The 19,853-nt window shown below is 59.9% G+C and overlaps 1 protein-coding gene across 1 annotated transcript in view; it reads right to left on the bottom strand.

Moving 5' to 3' along the window:
* OSBP2 (oxysterol binding protein 2) overlaps nt 1-19,093 on the bottom strand; it is a 79,692-nt gene extending 60,599 nt beyond the window's left edge. The window contains exon 1 of the mRNA XM_075433569.1: nt 18,810-19,093. Coding sequence (XP_075289684.1) covers nt 18,810-19,078 — 269 coding nt within the window. The 5' untranslated portion in view covers nt 19,079-19,093. The remainder of the gene's footprint in view (nt 1-18,809) is intronic.
* Nucleotides 19,094-19,853: the final 760 nt, after the last annotated feature.

The following is a 19,853-nucleotide window of genomic DNA, read 5'->3' as shown; positions in this document are numbered from 1 at the left end:
GGCTGGTGCAGGCTCCCAGAGCAGTAAGCTCACAGCCTTGATTCTTTACCCTAGGTGTCTCAGCCCAGCTACTTGCTCCTAAAACTGGGGCTCACCCAGACGCAGAAGGCAACAGTTCCTCCTCACCTGGGTCCGAGGTCCTCTGGCCGGGCAGATGTCTTTGTGGATCCTCACACGGCAACGTCAAGTCTCTCCGTCCAGCCCTGACCCCCTCCACACACAGAATCCTCCCCACCTTCGTTCAGCTCCACGTTGTGTCGGGGCGTTCCCAGTTACTCCTCTTTTCCACCGCTAACAGCCTCCCTCCGTCCCAGCGGCAGCCATCCCCCACCCCGCTGCACAGCTCCTCCAAACCCTCAGGTCACTAACGACGCCCTGGAGCTCAAAAGCAATCACCAGCCACAGCTTGCCCAAAATTTTAAGATCAAGTCAGATCTTTGAAGTCAGGAGCTGAACAAGCCATCAGCTGCGGAGCACTGGAAGCCTTCATGAAGCCCCACCACAGCAGCTCGGCGAGCACAAGGCCATTGCCACGAGCGCCAGGAGCATCTCCCCTACCTCCCGCGAGGCTCACGGCAGTGAACGCCGCTCCCCTCTCCACGGCCTTGAGCGCAGCGACAGCCCCGCCACGTCACACGGGCAGGGGCACGGCGAAGCTCCAGTCACCAGCGCGGTCCGCAGGCAGCACCCGAGAGCCGCCGCGGGCTGGCTGGGCTCCCGAAACCCTCCGGCCCCGCTCCATGTGCTGGTGCGGCAGCAGAGCGGGACCTGGGCTCCGGCTCCCCACGGACCGCAGCGCCAGGCGGCAGTCACTGGCTCTCCAAAGGAGCTTCCACAGGCACAGCCCAGAGCCAGGGGGTCAAAGATGGGGGTCACCGCGGGACGGAGACCCGGCCCCTGCCAGGGAGAGCGGGCATCAACCCCGAGAGGTGCTCCCTGCCGACGGCAGCCGTCCCGGCCGGACAGGAGCTCAGATCTCAAACCCCACAAGGCTACCCACAGCACCCGAGGGCCCCTCTCCCCCGCTGAGCCCTGGACCCCCTGCAGACCAGACTTCATCCGGGGCCACGTACCCGCCGGACGCACAGCCGCAGCAGCCTCCCGGGACCCCGCAGGACTCGCGGTTCACACCTCGCAGCACACAGGCCAAGGTCAGACCCAGCACACGCGGGGGTTACGCGTGCTCGCGGGGGGGTGAATTGGCTCCAGCTGCAATCAAGCAGTGATTTTCGTTTCCAGCGTCACCCTCCTCGTGATGCGGCGTGTGCTGACGCATTCCCCGGAGGGACTGCGTCCCACCTGGAGAGCGCTGCGGAAATGATTTTCTCTCCTACACAAAACAGAGGTCTCCAAGGTGACTTCACTAAATCACTCCTCTCACACAGCCTTGCTCTCCCACCCCAGAAGACTCTATCGGTTCGGGTGTTTGCTCCTTAAGCCACCTTCCCATGCCAATCCGCAGGGGAAACCCATTCCCACCACCCAGCACCCAGCCCGGCCCCGAGTCGACAGCAAGCAACATCCTCCATCGGCGGGCAGGGAGCAGCGAGGGGTGCCCTTCAGCCGCACCTGCGCTTGGCGGTGAACAGGCAGAGCCGTCCAGCAGCTCAACCACTGCGCGACGCGACCCAGGCAGGGCTCCCGACTCTCGACTCGCTGCACACCGGGCAGAGCACGCGGGCAGGAAGCAGCCAAGCTGCAGGGAGGTCAAACGTGGACACTGACCGCACTGCCATGGGGCATCTGGGATGTTCCTGCTGCTCCCTCACACCGCTAATCCATGGGATTTGCCTTCGGAGATATAAAACTATAGCTGAGCACAGCAGAGGCGGAAGAGGACTGCGCTGCATGTAGCCCTTGCCAACAAACACCGCAAGAGGGGCTATGCAACACCAGAAGAAAATAATTTAAAACCCCTGCAGGCATTAAAAAGCAGGGAGAGCTGGACAGAAGTGCCCGTCCAGGGAGGGGAAGACGACTACAAGCCCCTTCCCCCAGCACAGCAGCGAGCCCCTCCAGGCGCCGGGGCAAACGGGCAAGCCTCGGGCTCTGAGCCTCGGTGCAGGCTGCTCGGCCAGGGGGGCTGCTCAGCCAGGGGGGCTGCTCAGCTCGGGCACCCGGCCCCAGCAATGGGCCATGAGCCGTGGAGTCGGCTGTGCCAGCTGCTGCCCACAGTCACGCCGCTGGCAAGAACGGTGCGGCTCACAGATACGCTGAGATCTTCAGAATGGAGACTTCTTACTCCAAAAGCACAAATAACCTTGACCATGACGCCAGCAGGTCCCCGTTTCAGCTATCAAACCTACTCTGGGCGCAAGGGTCTCAGCTCCTGAAGGGATTTTGTCAGAGCCATCAGGAGAGGCTGCTCTGAAGACCGCAGCATTCACTTTTTCTGTTTCTACAGATGTAGGACGCAGCAACAGAAACGTCGATTGGCACCGTTACTCGGGCATCCTGCCCACAAAGCTCTTCTATCGCAGGGATTTGCAGAACACCAGATCTTGCAAAAATCTTCAAAGATCATCTTCTCATTAAGAAATTATTTGTAGCGTTTCCTCCTTTTTTTTGACTGGAATAGCCACTTGGGCTACTTCAATACCACAAATCTAAACACCCAGAGCCTGACAAGACCACCCGTCGGCAGCAGCTGCTTAGAAAGGCCCTCGGTGCGTAACTCCTGGAGTCCGGTGATCAGCACCTCCCAATCTGCGCCCGACAGGCCGGCGACCGGCTGCAGCGCCATGAGAGCACGGCAAATCATGGGCTGCAGCCCTGCAGCAGCGCTCGAGCTACACGAGGCTGCTCAGCACACCAGCGCTACGCAAGAGGAAGATGCTCCCACTTCTCAACGACTGTAAGCAACCTTACCAGATATAACAGAATGCAACTCCTCTGTGAGAGCTCAGGAGACAGATTCACAGAATCCCAGCATGGTCGGGGTTGGCAGGGACCTCTGGGGGTCCCCCAGCCCAACCCCCTGCCCAAGCAGGGTCACCCAGAGCAGGGGGCACAGCACCGCGTCCAGGCGGGGCTGGAATATCTCCAGAGAAGGAGACTCCACAGCCTCCCTGGGCAGCCTGGGCCAGGGCTCCATCACCCTCAGAGGGAAGAAGTTCTTCCTCGGGTTCAGCTGGAGCTTCCGCTGCTTCAGTTTGTGCCCGTTGCACCTTGTCCTGTCACTGGGCACCACTGGAAAGAGTCTGGCCCCATCCTCCTGACACCCACCCTGCAGATATTTAGAGGCATTTCTAAGGTCCCCTCTCAGCCTTCTCTTCTCCAGGCTGAACAAGCCCAGCTCCCTCAGCCTCTCCTTGTAGCAGAGATGCTCCAGTCCCCTCCTCATCCTCACAGCCCTGCGCTGGACTCTTTCCAGTAGCTCCTCATCTTTCTTGAACTGGGGAGCCCAGAACTGGACACAGCACTGCAGATGGGGCCTCCCCAGGGCAGAGCAGAGGGGGAGGAGAACCTCCCTCGACCTGCTGGCCACACTCCTCCTCATGCACCCCAGGATCTCATTGGCCTTCTTGGCAGCCAGGGTACACTGCTGGCTCATGGTTAACCTGTCGTCCAACAACAACATTTACCAACAGCGCAAAGAGAAAAAGGTGAAAAAGTAGGTAATACACTGTGTTTCACCCACTAGCTCCACAGTTCTGGTTTCGGTGATATCACAACAGCCAACGATTCAGCGTCAGATGCCGGTAAGCTGTCGCTCGGACGCAGCCTGTTTGCTATCGCAGCGTGGCTCTGCGGAAGTTAACGGGACGCAGCAGGCAGTGAACGGCCCTGGCTCGCGCCTGCTCCCCAGCACCACACTCGCCACAAGCACGCACGACGGACGCTTGGAGTCTCTCTGCTGAGATCTCCTTTCCAGCAGCAAGGCTCAACACCGTTTCTGGGCGGCCTTGTCCGTCCCAAGACTTGACCTCTCCTCAGCCGGGATCAGGCCAGGAACGCCGGCAGGGCACCGAGACTACCTGCACAGTGCCTGCAGGCCGGGCGGCCAGCATGCTCCAGCCTACTTCACAGCCTGAGCACGGAGGAGGAGATCAGGGAGATCTGATGGTCTCTTGTCCAGGGAGGCTGTGGAGTCTCCGTCTCTGGAGATATTCCAGCCCCGCCTGGACGCGGTGCTGTGCAGCCTGCTCTGGGTGACCCTGCTTGGGCAGGGGGTTGGGCTGGGGGACCCACAGAGGGCCCTGCCAACCCCTGCCATGCTGGGATTCTGTGAGAGCACAGGAGCCCCACCTCGAGAGCCGAGCACCCACCTGCAGGCCCGGCAGCTCGAGGGCTACGTCAGCTCAGCCGAGCAGTGAGGGCACGTCCCAGCCCCGGCCAGAGCCGGGGGTTTCTCTGCGGGCGGCTGCGGGAGAGCATCACCCCCCGCACGGCACAGCGGTCAGACACAGGCACAGATCACCGCGCTCCCACCCGGCATCGCACGACCAGAGATATACGGGGAAACGGGGTAAGCCCTGTAACTACCGGACAAACGCACACTGAAACCCCTCTGGACGCGGGCGTTCTCCTGTGGAGCAGTGGTCCATCGCAGGTGGGAAACCCGGCGGTGGGCGGCCGCGAAGCTTCCCCCCGGCTGACGCTACTCCTTGCTACGATGCGCACCAACACTTCGCACCGGTGCGGGCATCCAGCACAGGAGTCGTGCAGGCCTCTCGTGCTCGTCTCTGTGCAACAAGATCGCTTCATCTCCGTTAACCCGGCGCACAACATGGAGACCCCACCCCTGGGTGGCCACAGCATAGCGGTCTGACCCCCCTCACCACTCCGTGCCTGCTTGCACAGGGACCAGCCTCACCTCTGCCCCTGCGTTCCCCGCCATCCAGCCACCTGGAAACGCCCGGAACTTCCGACAAAATCCACTTTAATTCCTGTCCCCCTGCAAGAGCAGAAAACCGGGAAGCCTCGCAGATGACAGCCTCGCTGCTTCTTACACCACTGACCCCTCGTGACCCGGAGATGAAGACCTTCCTACCGCACCTTTCACACATTAAGTCGAAACCAGTTCATTCCTTTCATCTCCCCACCACACTGGCAAACACCGTACCATTAACTCCGTGAGGGGCTCTGCAGCCACAGAGGAATCTTCACACCACCTGCTGAACTGGGAAGCGCCCTTCAGAGCATGCTGCAGCGACCGCTGCGGGCAGAGGCAAGAACAGAAATCCAGGACGGACAAACGAAGCGAGGAGAAGTGGGCAAGGCGACGGACGGGGACAGACGAGAGGAGACTCTGCCCGACCACTATAACAGCAACACGCTGAGATACTTCCAGCATCTCTTATTTTTTTTTTCCCCCCAAGATGACGCAGAAGAATCACTGCAGTCCACAAGGGTCATCAGGTTGATCCTTTCCTTAATTAATTGAGGATGGAAGTTTCTCTCTGGGGATTTTGCTCCATTGCCGGGAGCGGGGGGCCGCGCAGGAGAGGCCGTCTGTGCCCATCGGCCGCGTGGCTGAGCGGCAAGACTCGCTCTTCCGACGGGACGCTGCTCCCCGCCTGCCTTCCACAAAGCACAAACCAACTCCGGATGATGCCGACGCAGGACTTCCGCGCGGAATTCACTGCCTGACAAGACCACCTGGGCTAGGCTGAACTCTCTGACCCTCTCCGAGAGAGCACCGCCAGCGTTCCCCCGCGGCGCCGGGACGGGAGCTGCCAACAACGGGCTGTTGTGCCACGACCACCTCGCCGACACCGCCCACGCCGGCCAGCAGCTCCCTCCCCACTGCGGCACCGGCACCGACACCGCGCCGGCGTCCGCCCAGCCCGAGCAGCTCGCCCGCCCTGAAATTCGGCACTCGGTTTCACCATCACCACCGTCCCGTCCTCAGGAGAGGAACGCCTGATACACCTCACGCAGGGCAGCCCCACGGCCGGCTCACAGCGACGCGTCTGCACGAGGGCTTCACGGCATGCTCCCCCGTAAACCCAGAGGCTGCAGGGCCTCTGCTCGGCACAATCGGGGGTACAAAGCCAGCGCAATCTCTGCATTCGCTTCTGTGCATGAGGAATTCCAAAGGGCACTTTAAAACTGTTTTATTCTGAGGCTAAAAGCTGACATGCCCGAAGTTAGGGGATGTACGCGGGGACACCAAACCTCTTGGGGTTACCGCTCTCCCTTGGTCCAAGGAAAAAGGATTTTTATGACAACTCCATTCCAGAACACGAATGCTGAGGAGAAAGCAGGCGCAGCTCGGGAGGTGTTTTCCCAGCTCGCACAGTAAATGCTGTCCATGTTCAGCACACCACAAGCGGGCTCAGCACAGCCCTCACAAACCACAAGCTCCATGTGATAAACAGTCAGGGGTTGGTTTTTTTCCTTCCTCTTTTTCCCTTTACCAAACCACAAACAAAACCCAAACAAGCATATGGCAAGCATTGTCCTGAGATTTCTGCAAAAAGACACGATTTACTTCTATTTAAAGGCCGATTAATCTGCGACTGGCTGCAGCCGGGATGGGCACAGATTAGTAACGATCAGATTTAAGGGGAAAAGCCTGCAAGCCAGGCTGCAATCCTCCACCAGCCAGAGGGACACCCGCGCTTGGGCCCCCACCACGGCTCACAGGACAACCCCTCCCCGACGTGTCCAGCAGCTTCCCAAGCCAGCGTCTGGGACAAGCCCCCACCCGGAGACGGGACCCAGCACCGAGGAGCCTCAGCCAACACCACACGTGGTCACCAAGTGAGGGCTTAGGAGAGGCATCGCCATAAACCTCTCCTGCGAGCAGACGGCCGTGGTGCGAGCAGCAATCTGGATTTCTCGCTCCTCTCTCCAGGGCTCTGCCACTCTGGCTCAACGCAGAGCAAGTCTCTGCGAGGAAGAGCCTGGAAGACACTTCTGCTTCGCATCATTGACCAACAGACCCCGTCTCCCCATGCGTCACAATGTGGGGGGAAAAAAGGACACAGGAGCTCGGGGAAGGCAGTTTGTCAGCAGGACATCCTCACGCGCACCACGGCACTGCAGGACACGGCACCGCACCCGGCCCCGACACCATGCGCTGCAAAGCCTTAACGCAAAACCCCACGAGCACGTTGGGTGCACATCGGCACTTCCAGGTCAGAGTGAGCCCCAGCAAGCTCAGCGTCGGCAGAGCACACAGCTTCAACAGATGCTCAGGTCAAGAAAACCGACAACGCTGCCAAGCTGAAAGGACTCTGGAAGCACCCAGGCTTCCCCCTCGCTTCGCTCCTCAAACGACAGCGCGGCAGGCCTGCTGGCTAGGCGGCCGACAGCGCGGCGAGCCCCACTCGGCTGTCAGCAGGCAGCCTTCTCCAAACACACAGCGTGGCCAAGCGGGGTGCCCCAGCACAGGGCCTCTTGATCCCCGAGAACACAGCGTGTGAATGCACACAGATTTGTAAGCGCCTTCGTGGCTAACATCAGGCCCACAGCGAAGCGCGCAGACGGGCCCCAGTCCCCTTCCCCTCGTGCTCCCCAGAGGAGGTGCTCTGCTCCTGCTGGCTCCCACCACCCAGCCTGCCACGCCACGCGACAGGGTGCCCCAGCAACCATCTGCTCAGACGGATACGCTGTGGGATTAGCGTTTACAAGACAGTTACGACTCGCCCTGCGCCCAGTGCGGGTGTTCTGCCAGGCACGCCGTCGCCCACAGTCCGAGCGCGCTGGGCTTCCTCCCGCTTGGGCTCTTCCCCGACCAGTCGCCCCGACGTAGTTCCCGCAGACAAAACCTACGTTCAGGGGTACGTTCTGGTAACCACAAACGCGTACAAGCACGTGCCGAACCGCAGCCGCCAGCCAGCGCCCGGAGCCACAGTGACGCTGGCAGCCTGGCAGCAGGTAGGCGCAGCCGGCACGCTCCCCGCCCGCAGCCCCCCGCGCAGGGGCAGCACCCCAGCTTACCGCTCTCACTGCCTTCCAGCAGAAACGCCGAGGATCCAGAGGGGAAAACACCCACCCAGACCTGTGGGCAGCACGGCTGCCACGCTTACGGCAGCGGTTCAAAGCTTACGGAATGTCCAGTCCAGATCCCATCGTCTCCACGGAGGCCAGTCTAAACCGAGACCTGGGCGATGCGCACGACTTGCATGGCTGATGGCTCTTTTTTAAGCAAGAACAACCAACAAATGACCAAGAACAAGGTTAACCTGACAAATGTTCTTGCTGCACAAGAACACCCAAATAAATGCAAGACAGCAGACGAGAGCCTCGAGCAGTAATTTTTCTTGTTACAGCCTCTGCCTTTGCGTTTTCACTGGTCCTTCAGCCCTTGGGAACTGCATTAACTGATCAGAACAAAGATCAGCCGCAGTCAGCTCATTCATTTTTTCTCACCACCACGTCCAAGCACGTAAGAACGCATGGGGCACAGCACAGTCAACGTGAAGATTCAATTTCTATTCCTATACCACCGCTGTGCTTTCACACGCTGGATATCCAGACTGGTAAAGCTGTGCCAGTTTTCCAGGCTATAGAGTTTTGGGGGATACCTGCTCAGAGCACAAGCCTCACCCAGTCCTTCTGAGATCACGTGTGGACAGCAGAGCTTGCTTCCAGAAGGTTCTGCACCACTGCAAGCCGCTCTCGATATCCAAGCTACCATCAACGCTCAGGTTCTGAGACCCAAACGGATTTTCTTTAGAGGCACTGCATGAATTACAGCCTGTGACCCCAAACCTGGCCTTAAAGCCATCGCACTTCTGACTTTTTGCCAGCTTTCACACCGCGCTAGAATTCTAGCGCAGACTCTCTTTCTGTATGAAGTATTTCACATGGATATGGATCTGATCAGGAGAGCCAAACGAGACACAAAACCCGCGCCGTTGCACAGACACACCTCTCCCTCTGTTCCGAGGCCTGGGCACCAGCAGGCAAAGCTAAAACACTTTGCATTTAAAACTTCACTGCACAATACCCGATCCGACTGTCACTCAGCCCCTCAGCCCGCTGCTGCCCCGCCACAGGGCCACGCACCGTACAGCGTGGCGGCCGGTTTCGGGGCCTGCACGCAGCGCCGATCTGGAGAGCAGTTCACTCAGGGGCATCTTCTCACCGAACACGACCAGCAGCTGCTTCTGCCCAAGGCAAACACTCGACAGCAGCGACTTCCGAGGCCTCCTGTGACCACCCAGACACTTCACTCCATGACAAATACGTGTTCAGCTCCACAACCGGCGTATCCTGCTCTTGGCAGACATCACCTCTGCTTCGCAGAGGCCAGCGCAGGCAGCTGCCTGCCCTTCAGAACCTCATCGAGTCGCTGGGTAGCGGGCACAAAATTGCTACCCAGGTCTGAGCAGAAGCAGGGAGCGTGAGCTTGAACACTGTGCACACACGTGTCCCTTCCTAGGTACCTCCACAGTCTCCAGTGTCTGTGAAGCAGCCAGACGCCCTTCGAGGACACGCTCCTGAGCATGGGGGAGGGCAGCAATCCAGCAAACAGCAATCTTTTCTCCAAGAACTGATGAAACAGAGAGGGGAAAATGCAAGCAGGAGCTTAAAGCATGCCTGCAACGGAAGTGTACAGGGCAGTGCAACACGATGTCAGATCGCAGGTGTTCAAGAAACGTGTAGATGTGGCACTTCGGAACACGGCTGAGCAGGCATGGTGGTGCTGTGGTGACGGCTGGACTGGACCTTAGAGGTCTTTTCCAACCTATGATTCTGTGACCTTTCCGATCCCTCATGACACCATTTGAAAAACAAGAAATTTGGCAGATGGCTTGCCAGCCGCTGGAGATTCCAAGAGCTTTTTTAGCATAGAAATAGCGAGTTAACTGCTCGCTGGCCTGTGATTCTGACTGGCAGATCTCTTGGCTCAGATCCTGCAGATGCCCAAGCGACGTTGGCCAACCCCTCCTGGCCGGACCTGACATGTCTCAGCTGCTCACCCGCGGCACCGAGAGCTCGAAGCCCGTCCTTCGGCACTGTGCCTCGAGAGCTCTCCCTGAATGGTGACACTGTCACCGCCCGCAGCCCCGGCACACCAGCGCTGCTCCTCGGGCTCCATCAAGCACAGAAAACAGGCCGAAACAACTCAACTCACTCATAGCGAGCCGCGGGCACAGGCGGCAGCCCCACCTCCTGCACAGCATCGCCACGGTTTTGGGACAAAAAGGTGGTTATCGACGCACGTGCACAGCCCACCTGCGGATCAGGGCCCTGGCTCTGTCCCACGGCAGAGCACAGCTCAGCCAGCCACGCACGCCCAAGCCCACCCGCCTTCCAAACCGGGACCGGGGAGCTGGTCACACACCTCCAAGCCGAGCCACCGCTCCTGATAGCTGCGGAAGTCCCGAAAAAAAGTTTGTGGAACCCCCCCTGTGCATTTGACAGAACAAGAGAAACCTCAAAAATCATGACGATTCACAGAACTGGCAAATTAGCAGCCACGGATATTTTCTGCTGTGACAAACAAGGGCACATGCAGGGTCCTGCACCTGGGGAGGAACAACCCCAGGCACCAGTACAGGCTGGGGCGGCCCTGCTGGAGAGCAGCTCTGTGGAGAGGGACTGGGAGTGCTGGGGGACGACAGGTTGACCATGAGCCAGCAGCGTGCCCTGGGTGCCAAGAAGGCCAATGGGATCCTGGGGTGCATCAAGAGGAGTGTGGGCAGCAGGGCAAGGGAGGTTCTCCTCCCCCTCTGCTCTGCCCCAGTGAGGCCCCATCTGCAGTGCTGGGTCCAGTGCGGGGCTCCCCAGTTCAAGAAAGATGAGGAGCTACTGGAGAGAGTCCAGCGGACGGCTGCGAGGATGAGGAGGGGACTGGAGCATCTCTCCTGCGAGGAGAGGCTGAGGGAGCTGGGGTTGTTCAGCCTGGAGAAGAGAAGGCTGAGAGGGGACCTTAGAAATGCCTCTAAATATCTGCAGGGTGGGGGTCAGGAGAACGGGGCCAGACTCTTTCCAGTGGTGCCCAGCGACAGGACACGGGACAACGGGCACAAACTGAAGCAGCGGAAGCTCCAGCTGAACCCGAGGAAGAACTTCTTCCCTCTGAGGGTGATGGAGCCCTGGCCCAGGCTGCCCAGGGAGGCTGTGGAGTCTCCTTCTCTGGAGATATTCCAGCCCCGCCTGGCCGCAGTGCTGTGCAGCCTGATCTGGGTGACCCTGCTTGGGCAGGGGGTTGGGCTGGGTGACCCACAGAGGTCCCTGCCAACCCCGGCCATGCTGTGATTCTGTGAAACACTCTGTGTTTGGAGGAACAACAGGCACAGAGCAGCTGGGAAGTGCCCAGTTTCTGAAAGCGCGGCGGCACTCGCGGCCCAGCGGCACCGAATGCCGCATGGAGCATCCCTGGAGAAACACAGCGAGTGACCCGGACGCGCGGCCAGCAGCAGCGGGCCAACCGCCCGCCCCAGGGAGCTTCGCTGCCCGTCCAGGGCCACCGCTGCGAGCCGGGTGATCACCCCCGCCAGCGACGCTGTGGGCAGAAGCAATCCACTGTGCTTTGGGAGACCACGCAGCTGCAGCCTCGAGGTGCCCGCACCAACCAAGAAGCCTGAAGTAAGAAGATCTTGTGCATATGGCAATAACATGCAAGCAATAGAAGCAAAGGACAACATCTTCCTGCTCTGTTTCTTATAAAGTGCTTAGCAGAAACCTGCTCTAGCTATTAATAACAGAGGAGGAATCACTGCTTTGTGTTAAAGCAGGAAAAGTGAGCGGCGCAGACTCCCACTCCACCGCATTTATCTTCACATGCGTTGCAGAAGCTGCTCTGAACCGCTGCGCACGCCCTCTTCATCTAGAAAGATCTGGAGAATTAAGATTATTTCTAGGGAATGAAGGCCCTCCCCCTGAGTCACTGCAGGGACATACATCTATCCGGTCACGATTTCAAAGCAGAAATATCCTCAAAGAGTTAGAAAAAAGATTAAAAAGTAAACGCCAACAGGAAAGTTGACAGAGATGCAGCTCAGCCCACACGAGCGCGAGAAGCAGGACGCAGGGCAGGCAGGCCCGACGGCCCGCTTCCAGCGCACGCAGCCAGCGCTGCTGACCCCGCACAGATCCCATCGCTGCCCCCGTCAGCACGGCGAACCGCCCGGCGCGACCCGCACACAGCGGCCAACGAACGTCACAAGGCTCTGAGCAACGTCACCTGGTGAGAGCGGGAGGCCGGCAGGACCCAGAGCAACGCGCCAGGTCCCGACGCGGCGCTCCCAAAGGTGAAGGGAATCGTGTGAGCCCCCGGAACGGGACCAAGGAGGAGGTTTGTTCTGCTTTTATCCGAGGACCGCCACGGCCAGCCGAGTCACGCCACTGGCCCGCAGTACCACGCTTTCAACTGGCATCGTTCATTCTGCAGTCGACGCGTACGCAGCCCGGGGGCTCCGCGCTGACGTCCTCGCACACGTGCCCGCGTGAGTCAGCCATCGCTGACCCAGCAGCAGCAAGCACACCCAGCCTCGTTATCCTCCAGCTTCAACTCTGGCTGCCCAGCCTGCAGTCGTCAGAGAGAGAAATATGAAGTAATTAATTATTAAACAAGCTTTCTGATCGAAACCAAACAAAGGTTGCTACAAAACGCAGAAAGATCCCTGCCAAGGTGCCATGGGAAGGATCAGAATAACTGATCAGCACGACGAGTACCCGCGGGGACACGCCAGGCCTCCAGCCAGCCTGGGTTTTGAAGCACCAACCTATTTCAGGGCCAGACCCGCAGGCCGTCACAGCGCGGCGAGCTGCCTGCCTCTGGACCGTGGGCTGGGAAAGCCCGGCTGCCGGGCAGACGAGCGAGATGACGGCCACCGGCACCGCATCTGAAGAGACCCACCAGCAGCAAAGGCTCTGCACCACTGCACCCTTAGGTCACCCCAAATCACCCGAGTCACAGAATCACAGCATGGTCGGGGTTGGCAGGGACCTCTAGGGTCACCCAGCCCAACCCCCTGCCCAAGCAGGGTCACCCAGAGCAGGCTGCACAGCACCGCGTCCAGGTGGGCTTTTAGTATCTCCAGAGAAGGAGACTCCACAGCCCCTCTGGGCAGCCTGGGCCAGGGCTCCGTCACCCTCAGAGGGAAGAAGTTCTTCCTCGTGTTCAGCTGGAGCTTCCTCTGCTCCAGTTTGTGCCCGTTGCCCCTTGTCCTGTCGCTGGGCACTACTGAAAAGAACTTGGCCCCATCCTCCTGACCCCCACCCTGCAGATATCTGTAATTATATATTAGTATATATTAGGTCCCCACCCAGAGTCCGTCACCCAGCTACCGCGCAGTGTATGCGGCAGCACAGAACAGCAGAGGAGAGCTGCTCAGCAGCCTGAGCTGCTGCGACAGGAGGACCCGAGCACAGGGAGCGGCAGCCCAAGCCGTTCAGCGGCGAGTCACAGCGCTTTTGAAGCTGCACGTCGCACCGACTGCAACGGCCCCTTGTGCAGGAGATCAGGTCGGTTCGCAGCGATGCTGCACGGGAACACACAGCAGGCTGCTCGCATTTCTTCTGACGAGGAAGCTCCGCGCCTTCGCCGCTGACTCACTGCGGGTACGGAGGATGACGGGCCGTGCAAGCACAAATTTAAAGCTGTAACTGGAGCAAGTGAAGTCAGACCTGAAGGAGTATTACCCTGGGGAAAGAGGCGCGGGAGCCAGAGCCCAAGGCAGGCGGTGCCAGCCACCTCTGCGCCCAGCCCGAGGAGACAGCCTGCCCAGCAGCACGCACTGAAGGCAGCCCAGCCCAAGGGCTGGAGAGCAAAGCCACCGCTGTCACCAGCGCCAGCCTAAGCTGCAGCAGCACCCTGCAGGAGAGGCAGGGCTGGAGCAGCGACCTTCTCTGCTCCCGCAGAGGACAAGGGAGGAAGGCTACAGCCAAGGTGTAACAACACCCTCGTGCTCTCCAGTGAGAAAAGCTGGGACAACCGAGACCAGAAACGGGTGACCTCTCACTCTCCCCAAGCGTCCCAGCAGCTGAGCCCATAAACGTGGTTCATACCTGCAAACAGCTCCAGGAACTGCAGCTGCAGCGTGACGCCTCCGGGCAGCTCACCGTGCAATCAGCCTTGAGACAGCAGCGCAGGCTGCAGTCACTCCACACAAAACCAGAACGCGTTGCCCCCTTCAAAATTCAGCTCTGCACAAGACAAACCAGTTACTTCTGCTACAATTTCACCAAATGGATCTCTCGGGCCAGTATACTTGATTTGAGATTATATGGGTGGAAATAAAGTATTAATGTAGTTCCTAGCTCTCGGTGGCAGCTCGCAGCCAGCACACAGAACCGGGAGGAGCACTACAGCCGAAGGAGCAGATACAGAAATCCTCACACAGCGCTAACACTCAGGCCACGAAGCAAACAGCCTTAGGGACCAGACCCCACGCTCCCCTGCGCTGGCAGCCGCCGTGGCTGTGTGGAGCCCGGCGAGCCCGACCCCCCACCGCAGCACGGAACCGGAGCAACGCAGCCCGCAGCACGCAGCCCAGCGAAGAGCATTGCTCTCCCAGCACCGTGCTGCTCCGACGTGCCGAGCCCCACGGAGCCATGCCGGCACCGCGTCCTCGCTCACAACGCGCGGAAGACGAGCTCGGTCAGAAACGGGCGAGCGACGAACAACGACCATCTGCAAAGCACCATCTGCGTAAAGCCAGTGCCGTGGGAAAACATGAGGATGGGAACCAGCGTTACTACAACGCTGTTTGAAAACAAGTAGTCACTGTGCAGCCACAGCGCTGGCTTTGCAAACCACGGATGAGACCCCACGGATGAAAAGCAGTCAAGGACATTCAGCTGCTCCTCTGTCTGCGGAGAGACAAGCTGTTACAAAACAAAAAAATCCAGGAGAGTGTGCATCTCTCCTCACGTCCAAACTAAGCGTAAGGAAACATTTTCCCCCCAGGGTGGTCCAACACGAAGAGGGGCTCGGAGAGGCTGTGCAACCCCGCACCTCGCAGGCACTCCAACCCCAGCAGCTCTCGGCCCTGAGCACCCCGCGGGGTGGCCCCACGCTGAGCGGGGGTTGGACCAGTGGCCCCCAGGGTCTCCTCCGGCAGCCCTTCAGGCCTCCAGCAGCAGCTTCCAAGCTCCTGCCCGCACACCCTGCCCCAGCTCTCAGCTGCAGCCTCAGCACCAGAAGCGGGGGAAGAAACCCCCCGGGCTGTACTGCAGACCTCACGAGGCTAACCAAGAGCTGACTGCTGGATAAAGCAAGCTGCTCTGGAATCCTGCCCTGGGAAACACAGCTCTTCCAGGGAGCGGGCTGTCCGCGCCCTGGCGCTGCCCATCCTCCCCACCTGAGCAGGACGACCCGGACAAGGCGCCCACGCCGCCCCTGGCACCCACCACCCCTCGCAGAGCAGACCCAGCACCGGCAGCCAAGGCTGCTGTCGACGAGCAGCCCTTCAGCCCACAGCCAGGACCACACCACACACCGCACCAAGCGCACTTCCCTTCGCCTTCTGGCACCGCTTTACCCATCACTTGCTCCAGACACCCAGCCCACCAGTACCGGCTACGGCCCAAACCGGCAGAGGGGACAGCATGGAACCCAGGCCCTTTGAAATGAGAGAAACCTGCTTGGAGAAGACAACGCTCCTCTGGAGCATCGATCACAGGAGCCAACGCCACCCTCTGATGAATTAATACTCTACCTAAGGATCATCCCTAATCTCCTTGAAAACACTTATCTGTTTGAGGTGATTAGATTCTCCTGTATGGACACGCTAATTACAGATAATGATAAATCTCTTAAGTGGCAGCCTCCCAGTGCAGTTTAGAAGAGCGTTTTGATCATCAGCGAATCAAGCAGACTAGCTGTGCTGTGCTCAAACTGCCTTCCAGCCCGGCATCACCTTTGTGCTGTAGATTTCCACATCAGCCACACACACACAAAAAAAATATATATATAACCTAAGAGGGACAACCAAGGGCAATTAAAATGGTCCAGCTCTGTTGCTACGCGACTCCGGGATGTCCCTAAGCCCACACGCCTCACTCCAGAGGGGGGTACTGCAGAGGAAAGCTTCAAGAATTTCTCCGCTGTTACCATTTTGCACAGGTTCAGCGCAGGGAATATGAACCAGCAGCATGCGTCCTGCAGGGAGCTGCGCCGGCAGCGAGACCTGACGTCTTCGCAGATTTCGCAAAGATACAGGAGGCTTTAAATATTCTGTTTGGAAAGACTACCCTAATTAGAAGCCTTAGCTCAGCAAACTGTCCCTGTGAAAGCAGCCAGGCGGAAAACAGGCGCTTGCACTGGCTGCGTGCAAACACCCTGGCGCGCAGCTCCGGCCGGCCCGCACTGCGCCCACCCACCGGCCGCCACGCCGGGCTGCCCAGGGTTTTAAACGCTCAACTGCGCAAACAAAAAACCTACCAGGAATCACCACCAGCAACGTCACAGGCTGTTCTTTAAAGCTAAGCAGCAAGCAGCAGGGAATTCAAATGAAACGAAAAGCTTCAATCCGGAACTAAATCAGTACACACGAGGAGCCTACTTGGGCATCACAGTGCAGTTTTTCCAATTAAAATGACTTTTTGTGCACAAGCAAAATGAAGTTTCTACCAAGCTCGTCCTGAATAGTCAACAGCGAAATGATCCAGCTTGTGCATCACGGCAGCCACCCTCCAAATTCAAGCTACGGAGGCATCAAAAGCCACAGAGACAAGGAGGGCACGGCTTAACCTGGAAGGGCAGATAAAGAAAATTCTGGCACGCACCTTCAGAGCCAGGATGAGCACACAGACCCAGCAGAAAGCGAGACACGAGGCACACAGAATGGCAAGAGACCTTACAGAAGTTCTTCCTCGCGTTCTCTGCACAGCAGGCAGACAAGCAGCACCCCAGCTGCTGCCCCACAGTCTGCTCACGTAGCAGAGGGCACGGAAAATGCACCACCCGGTACCCGGAGCTTCCTTGCTCGTGTCAGTTCGGGAGAAGTCAAATTAAAATAAAAACGCCAGTTTAGCCCAGCCCGTCTCCCTGGAGTGCTCCGCAATCAGCAGCCCAAGCCGAGACTCCACAGCAGGCTGAGCGCTGGTTTCAAAGAGCATCATGGAGGCTTTCCTCCATTTCAGAAAACTTTACCACATGTTCTGCGCCACATTTTTGTACTCCTGACTCACAACCACATTAACTCATTTCTCATCGAGCCCAACGACGCAAAGGAGGCACAAACACCCTCGGCATCACTCTTCCCAAGCAGCTCCTGCCGGTCCGCGCTGCCTGAAAGCTCCACGAAGTCATGCAGATCCAACTCCTTCACATGCTGCTCAGAATAACTTCCTTGGGTGGTTTTGTTTGTTGTTTCGGCCTAAAACAGATCAAATTGTCTCAAAATAAACTCAGTTGTTCCGATCTAAAATAGCTGAAGAAAATTGCTTGTGTGCTCATGACAGATCTGGCACCAGTACAGAAAGAATTGCTCCGAGATGTTACAAGTGGAGCAGTAAACTTCAGCAACCTCCTCCAGCCACAGAGCTCTGCCGGTCCAGAGCTGGACTGGAGCTAAAGAGCACAAGCATACCAGAAAGGATTACAACTTAATTGGCTGAATTACTGAGAGGTAACGACATTCTGCTGGGGTTGTTTGTCAGGGAGCATTTTTGCTTGGCTTCAGTTTTGGGGGGGTTTAAACAACTCCAAGCAGACAAACACACCACTGAAGCTCTGAGAGCTGGAGGAGTCCATACGAACACGATGAGCATGACCTGCCACGGCCCGAGCCCAGGCCCACATCGCTCTGCAGAGCTGGAGGAGTTCATGTGAACACGACCTGCTGCCTGCCACGGCTGGAGCTGGGAACCCACATCGCTCTGTGGAGCTGGAGGAGTTCACAGGAACACGACCTGCTGCCTGCCACGGCCCGAGCTGGGGACCCACACCGCTCTGCAGAGCTGGAAGAGTTCATGTGAACATGACCTGCTGCCTGCCACGGCCCAAGCTCAGACCCACATCGCTCTGCGGAGCTGGAGGAGTTCACAGGAACACGATGAACACGACCTGCTGCCCGCCACTGCCAAAGCTCAGACCCACACCGCTCTGTAGAGCTGGAGGAGTTCACAGGAACACGACCTGCTGCCTGCCACAGCCAAAGCTCAGACCCACATCGCTCTGCGGAGCTGGAGGAGTTCACGGGAACACGATGAACACGACCTGCTGCCCGCCACTGCCAAAGCTCAGACCCACACCGCTCTGTAGAGCTGGAGGAGTTCACAGGAACACGACCTGCTGCCTGCCACGGCCCGAGCTCAGACCCACACCGCTCTGCGGAGCTGGAGACTCCTCACAAACCCCCGGCAGCAAGCTGAGGCGCAGAGATCTGCCTTGGGCCAAGCGTCCTCAGCCACAGCAGAGAGGAAACCAGGGATGAACTTTGTGTCAGGAGGAAAAGCAGCTTTTGCTGCACCTTCGCAGAGCAGCGCTCGCACGGGGGGCTGGGTTCGTCACAGATGTGCTGCTTCACAAAGCACCAACCACCTTTAACACCCAGGATCGTTCCCACGTTCTGCACTACACCCAGCACGGACCCCAGGACACTGCAGGTGACAAGTGCCTGTCCCGCAGGTGACAGGAACAGACAGGACCCTTCCTACAAGGCCAGAACGCCCCGACCCCGCAGCACCACCCCGCTGCCACAACCCCCCCAGACCCTCCCCGCGGAGCCCGGGCCCGGCCGCCAGCAGAGCCCGGCGGGCCCCGGAGCCGTGGCCCTCCCGCCCCGAGGGACCCCCACCCCACTTCAAAACAGGAGAAGAAACCCCAAACTGGGTGAAACGCAGAGGTGGGAGCTCGGCGGCCCGGCCCCGCCGCCCCCCCGCAGGCCCAGGGCCCGCCGGCCCGGCCCGGCCCCCGCCCCCCCGCAGGCCCAGGGCCCGCCGGCCCGGCGCGGTACCTGTAGTAGCTGAGCAGCCCGTTGCTGAGCACGAACCAGCGGCGCTGGTAGCCCTTCAGGTAGTTGGTCCACTTGAAGAGCCAGCCCTTGTAGGTGTCGGAGCCCGGGGCGGCGGGCAGCCCCCCCGCCGGGCCCCCCGCGCCGCCCCGGCCCCCCGGCTCGGCGCTCATGGCCGGCAGCTCCTGGCAGCCCAAGCAGGGGACGGCGCTGAGGAGAGAGACCAGCCCGCGGGTGCCGCCGGTGCCGCAGAGCGTGGCCGCCTTCCCCATAGACCCCGCGGCGGGGCCCGGCCCGGCCCCGCTCCCCCCCCGCCCCGCTCCGCTCCGCCGGGCACGGCTGGGGCGGTGCCGCGCGCCTCACGCGGGGGGGGGGCGGGGCGCGGGGGGCGGCGCCGCGGTGCGGGCGCCCCCTGGCGGCGGGGCGGGAAGAGCCCGCGCCTCCCCCCCCCCCCCACCTCCTCCTCCCCCGCCATTTTGGCCCCCGCCGCCATTTCGCAGCCCCCTCCTTCACAGCCGAGCCGCCGGCTCTGGAGAGCTGGGGGGGGGGGTCATACGGCCCAGCCAAAGCTGGACCCCGCGGCCTGCCAGCGTGGTGCCGGGGAGGAACACAGAGCGGCACGCGAGCACGGAAAGCCGAGGAGAGGCCTGCGTGAGCGCCCACCGGGACCCCTTCCCTCGGCGCCGCCGCCCTCCCGGCCCGGGCCATGGCCGTGCACCGGTCGCACTGACCTGCCAAGCCCCGGGTCGCGTTACTGAGCCGCTGGCCCGCGGCCGCCCCACCAGCACCGCGGCTCCAGGCCTGGAGAGCGCGGCCGGGCCCCTCCTTGGGGCAGGGAAGTAGCAGGCAAAGCCCCTCTGGACTAGAGGAAGCTCCCTGAGCCTCTCCCCCCTGTTCTTTCCCCCAGTATTACCTCGGCGATGGGCATTTGGATAGATTTTAATTAGGTCAACTAATAAGCATCAGGTTACCACGTCAGGGTGGTTACGAACTGGCGAGAAGCGCCCGCGCAGCAGGCAGTGTTCCAGGCGAGGAACACCTGACGGC

The sequence above is a fragment of the Opisthocomus hoazin genome, chromosome 12 (genome assembly GCF_030867145.1).
Source record: "Opisthocomus hoazin isolate bOpiHoa1 chromosome 12, bOpiHoa1.hap1, whole genome shotgun sequence".
NCBI lineage: Eukaryota > Metazoa > Chordata > Aves > Opisthocomiformes > Opisthocomidae > Opisthocomus > Opisthocomus hoazin.
The sequence above is the reverse complement of the archived record's forward strand: the minus strand, read 5'-3'. Positions and strand labels throughout refer to the sequence as shown.